Source organism: Barbus barbus (genome assembly GCF_936440315.1).
Source record: "Barbus barbus genome assembly, chromosome: 28".
Classification (NCBI taxonomy): Eukaryota; Metazoa; Chordata; class Actinopteri; order Cypriniformes; family Cyprinidae; genus Barbus; species Barbus barbus.
Window position 1 is genome coordinate 18253858 of NC_136756.1, and position 6323 is coordinate 18260180.

Below are 6323 nucleotides of genomic sequence, written 5' to 3' on the forward strand. Positions count from 1 at the left end.
ATAGATAGGGCTTAGCCTAAACCAGGATTAAGCCATAGTTCAATTAGGACATTTAAGTAATTTATAAACATGCCTTAGAAAACACATTACTGGCATTCATTTAAGACAAAACAAAGGCACTGATATATTTTAAGAACAGTCAGTGCAAGTTTCTTTCAGTTGAAACAGCTCAGATTTACATTTTAGTCTAGGACTAGGTTTAAGCCTTGTCTGTGAAACCCGGGGTAAATGTTTTAAAATCAAGCTTACTTGCTAAAAAAAATGGTAGTCATACTTTTTGATGGGCAAAAAAGAGACCAGATTAAGAACACAATTTTTAAACTATTAAAAAAAAACATGATTTAGTGACCAAGAATAGCTTTTAACTGTCTTTAAAAGTCCTACCTTCATTATTAACCATGTCATTACCATCACATTATATGGTTGCAGAAAGAAGAAAATGAGTCATGGCAAAAATAATCTGCCATTTAGGAATCCTGTCGAAATTTCATCCCACATATTTCCATTGAACAATTAAACAACACTCGCTCACTGTCATCTTAACAATACCTAATTGCTTCATATATAATTTCGTAGAAATTTTGTGAAGACATGTTTGCATGCTGAAATAAATAAGGGCAATTATCACACAATAGAAAGTGATTGCGGTTCAAATTCTCTTTAACCACAAAACACACATCCATGATGAACTACACTGACTGATCAATGCTCAGGTTTGGAGAGAAGGTGCACCAAGAGCAGAGGGATCTTTGTTTTTTTTTAACCATGTTCACAGCTCTTCATGTTTCCTGCTTCTCAAGACTGCTGTTTATGCTGCCATGCTCTAAAAACAGCTTTTCCCAATAGACATTTTACTGTGTGGTTCACTTTCTGTTTACATGCTAGACCTGTTGACAAGAGGTGTGTCTTTTCAAGGTGAAACTTGTTGAGCCAGTTTGGTGAGCCCTCCTTCAGAAAGATGCCAGCAGGTGTATTTTTAAAATACGGATATAGAAAACATAAGGGATAATAACAACTCTGGGTGTCGTACAGATACACTTACAGCAGCAATATAAATTCAGACTTAACCTGTTGTCCAAGGAAATGACGATCCGGAACTTTGCTATTGAGTATGACGCTGTAAATGATCGCAACACCTTCAGCAATGGGGATACTTTGGTGGGCAGAGTTATCGTGGAGGTGTCAAAGGAAACCAAAATCAAGGCTCTGACTGTCAAGGCGAAAGGCAAGGCTGATGTGTCATGGACTGAGACGCAAGGGGAAGACAGTGCGACATACTGGGATAAAGAAAAGTATTTTTCACAAACTCAATCTGTTTTAACAGAGGATAACGCAGACGGTAATATCTGATGTGACTGATGATGTTAGAAACGTTCATCTGTTCAAAACAATCTTTACATTTAATGTCATGTATTCTAGCGCACTACAAAGATTGTATAGTTATAAATAGAAGAACTAATACTGGATAAAATAAAATAAAAATAAAAAATACTGGACAACATTGTGATTGTGTTATGTGGTCTGTGTATGCTAATTGTAGGCAAACAGTTTCAAATTTTGGGGTTAGCAAGATTCCTCTTTTTAAAATTTTTTGAATAATAGTTTTATTTAGCAAGAACACATGAAATTGATCAAAAGTGAGACTAAATCACTTATAATTATTATTAAGCAGCACAACTATTTTCAAAATTGATCATAGTAAATATTTCTTTGCCTTGGTCAGCATAAGAGACTTCTTTCAAAAACATGTAAAAAAAAAAAAAAATCTTAGCAACCCCAAACTTTTGAATGGTACTGTATTATTAAATAAGTATATGTAGGACAATATTGACAACATTATGTAATGTGTCTGTATCTTTTTGCTAGGCTCTGTAACTCTTGTGGCTGGTAGACATGTCTTCCCTTTCGCCTTTCAGCTTCCCTACCAGTAAGTCATCACCCTCTTGTCCTGCAGGCATTCATTCTGGTTGATAGATGTGACTAATAGATAGACAGTATATACTTTATTGATTCCTGAGAGAAAATCGATATTCCTTTGAAACAGTCTCAGTTAGTTTTTGCAATGTAGCCAATACGTCAATGTGCTATATCCTGTGTGTTGAAATATTGATCTATCATATTGCAAGTTGCAAGTTGCATGATGCAAGTTTCTTTCTGAAGACTGTTAGTCATCCATGCAAAATCTCTCTGTCTCAGGGGCTTGCCTTCATCTTTTAAAGGTGCTCATGGTAAAATCCATTACCGACTTTCAGGCAAGTTGAGCAGGTCTATGCATGCAGCAAGCAAAGCTGAAGCAAAGTTCACCTTTGTTGCCAGAGCTGATTATGATCACTCAACACTGATGGTATGATCATTTTTTATGTGAAAACAGACATATATGGACAAATAATAACAACTCAATGATAACAGTTTTACCAATAAATAGGGGTGGGTGATATGACTCAAATCTTGCAGGATATGAGTAATTTTATTTCATGATAATGATATATATCACAATACAGTTATTTTTACTTTAAATAAGGTCTTTGTGATATCAAAAGTTTGACAGCAAGCTCATATTGCAAAATGAGTTTTCGTGAGCACAGCAACATCATGTAAGCATGTAACCGTGTCTGTGATAGAAATGATAGTCCAAAATCTCTACCGCTTGACAAATTTATACCTCTAAATCGTGTCTACCAGTATATCGCCACCCCTAAAAGACCAAAAAGACTACATTGTCCTGTTGTCGAAAAACAAAACAAATTTTTTTTACTCTGTTAAAGGTTAGATTTAAATGAACTCTATGGATGTTAAGTATCGATGTTAAAACTTTCATCCTACATGCAGGCACCACAACATGGCAGTAAAGATAAGAATGTCATATTTTTTGCCTCTGGAAATATTTCGATGAATATTTTCTTGCCAAAGACAGGCTACCAGCAAGGTAACCCAAGCAATATACCCAGCATTTTGCTAAAGTAATGGATCTATCAATTTCAAAAAACTCATCATACAACATAGATAACTGCTTTGATTCATTTGGCAAGCTGTAATACAGTATTTATATCTCAAACAGGTGAAAGGCTAGTCGTCAACGGTGAGATTGTAAACAGCTCAACTCGAAAAATTGTGCCAAAATACATTATCTACCAGAAGCAAAGCTTCTTTGCTGGAGGCCAGAGAGCTGTTCATACCACCCAGATACTGAAGGATAAGGGAGAGCCTTTAGTGTCCTCCACCAGACAGAATCTGTCAAAAATATTAGTCCTTCCTACAGAAATCAGCACCACCATCCAGAACTGCAGAATCCTCAAAGTCGAGTATAGACTGAAGGTAGGAGCCCGAAAACAAGACAGGCCTCTAGCATGTTTGCAAAAGAGTTTGATTTCTTTTCAGCAGCAAAATATCTTTGATGTACTTTGGATTCAGGGATGTTGTCGATTTTTTATAGTCTGCTTTTGTGTTTTCATGAAACAAAGTAATGGAAATAAAAGACGATGTCACTCAAGTGTTTGAGTACACGTTACTTCAAAAAAGAATTGTTCATGAATAAATTATGTTTTGTGTAAGTTTCTCTCTTGAAATCATCTACAGTATAGTTTGATCTTTCTGTTGCAGGTTATTTTGGATGTATCGTTCACTAAAAACCCTGTGATTAAACTCCCTTTGATTGTACTGCCTCTACATGATGGGACCTCATCCAAAGAGTTGGAGGCAGGACTACACTGAGACCTGGCCAAAATGAACATTTTAAATTAATATAAGCAATAAGCAAGTGAGTGAATGTCCAGCACCCTCTCCACCCTCAATACCACGACTGAGGTGCCCTTGAGTAAGGCACCGAACCCCCAACTGCTCCCTGGGCGCCGCAGCATAAATGGCTGCCCACTGCTCCGGGTGTGTGTTCACAGTGTGTGTGTGTTCACTGCTGTGTGTGTGCACGTTGGATGAGTTAAATGCAGAGCATGAATTCCGAGTATGGGTCACCATACTTGGCAGTATGTCACTTCACTTCACTTATAATTGCATATTTAAAAGGAACAGTTTACCCCAAAATTAAAATTCTGTCATCATATTCTCACCCTTATGTCGTTCCAAACCTGTATGACTTTCTTTCGTTTGTCAAAAACAAAAAGAAGATTTTGAAGAATGTTACGTCCACAGGAGAAATTAAATAGGTTTGAAATGAAATAACCATAAGGAAATGATGACAACATATTCATTTTTGGGTGGACCATCCCTTTAAAATTAAGATAATTAATTTTAACTAGCTCTTTTTAAATAAATGCATTTTATCAATTCTATCCATATAAAAATAGCACAATTATGCAAAAATAAATAAATAAAACATTAATGCATGTATCCCTGAGAGTGTAATGGTCTTTAATAATGCTATAATCTCTCTGTAACCTCTTTGTTATTAGATCAGCTCAGTTAATTCAACTAAAGAGGAGATGATGTCATGATCCTTTTATAAATCGAGCATGTGAAGAGAAATGGAACATCAGAATGGCATTTACCGTGACACTCAAGCCTTCATGCTGACATAAATACAGAGGAAGACTCTGCCTGTCAACCTGGAGGCCACTGAGCTCTGGCGGACATCTCCAACAAAGCAACCTTTCTGTAGCCTGCTGCTCTTTGCTGTGTGTAACTCGCAGCTTCTCAATTCAACCTTTAGTAAAATATGTGGAATCAATATTACAGCTAATCTGTGACCTTTGACCCTACACCAAAAGATGAAATACTGAACATCTGAGCTTTGTAAATGGAGGACACTGAATTTATCTGTTCCATCAGAAGAGCCCTTTGATATATCTGAGCAAAGTTTTAAAAAACACAGTTCTTTAGAAAAAAAAAGTACTTTCTTGTGGGAAGAACAACACGAAGGTTAAACAAACATTTTAAGATCTTTTTCACTTGATTTCTACAGCATTAACTAGAAAGTCTTTACTGTGAATGATCAGCAACCATCTTTAGATGACAGTGATTGGAAGAGTTCAGTATTTCGCCTCCCCCTGCTGGAAAACAAATGTTGTTACTTCACTTATATGACTTGACAGTTTAATGTCTGTTCTCTGGTGCTCACCATGTAATTTTAGTAATTCATTTATTGAGTAGAAATCTTTAACTGCTGTGTGTGTAGGCTTGTACCATCAGGAAATAATGTCACAACATTAGACAAAGCTCACGAGAGGCTGAACATATAGGCAGTTTATTGAAAACCATTGCTCTAATCAAATTACAGGAGATGTAAGGCTAATGATATCTTTTCTATGAGAACATACACCAATAGGTTAATTAGGGCAGCATAATTGAATTATTTCCTCTGTTTAGCTAAACCAGATGACCTTTAATTAATATTTAACATTAAGGCAGCAGTAGTGACATTTATTGTACGATCTCCTGTGTGAAGTGGTCTCAAAATAATGAGTTATTGAATGGCTATTCCTTAGTTGTAGTTTCCTAGGGAATACCTTTATGTTATTGACCCAAATTAATCAATACACTGCTAAATAAATAACAACTGATAAGCAGGAATATAACATCGTTGAGCGTAAAAAAGATGAGATGCCACGACGAACGTTTCTCAAAAGACAGCATGGTGATTCCATAGTTGGCCTACAGCATGTTACTTATTTTAATGTCAAAGAGACATGGGCTGTTTCTCAGAATGCAAAGAACAGACTTGCCAGGCTACCTTGAAAGAACAAACTCGGAAGGACATGAAGACACAGAGCCAGATATGTGCTGAGATCTTGTTGCTTAACTGACCGTCTCAACACATTGTAAGTAATAGGGCAGCACCATTCAATGCACAATAAACCGTGTAAATGAGCATGCATATTTAATGTTACTTATGCTTTGTCAATGTTAAGATTCTTTTTAATATGGCAATAAAAAATTACTGCAGACTTTCCTCAGAACTTCATCACGTTTTTTTTCTTTTTTAATGAAGCCAAATAAAATGACAACCGTTTACTTTCACAAGCTGTCACATATTTGCGAGCTTTCAGCGGGAATCTATAAAGTCAGAACAAAAGAACTTTAAAGCGCACAGAATTCTGTACGTCGTCCACCTGCAATGACTTCTGGGATTTTTGATATCAATGTTGGTTCTCAAGTCTGAAATCAATGTATCCTCAATATCTAGGATCCGGGTACTTTCATGCATTCTCTTGAGTTCTTGAGTATTGGAATTAAACTTCAGCAGTTGATTATGAACAAGAACACAAGGACACAAGATCAAACATTAATTTAGAAATGACCATATTATGCTATATTTAGGCTAGTGCTATTGAAACATACTGTGGTTGGCTGCTTTACTGTCAGATGTTCAC

General features: G+C 36.2%; 1 protein-coding gene across 1 annotated transcript; it reads left to right on the forward strand.

Moving 5' to 3' along the window:
• The first annotated feature begins 985 nt into the window (after nt 1-985).
• LOC306847915 (arrestin domain-containing protein 3) lies at nt 986-5905 on the forward strand. The gene is made up of 7 exons (XM_079382157.1): nt 986-1339; nt 1867-1927; nt 2197-2344; nt 2830-2926; nt 3059-3315; nt 3601-3757; nt 4407-5905. The coding sequence occupies exons 1-6, from the start codon at nt 1084-1086 to the stop codon at nt 3709-3711; spliced, it is 930 nt and encodes a 309-aa protein (XP_079238283.1). The 5' UTR covers nt 986-1083; the 3' UTR covers nt 3712-3757; nt 4407-5905.
• Nucleotides 5906-6323: the final 418 nt, after the last annotated feature.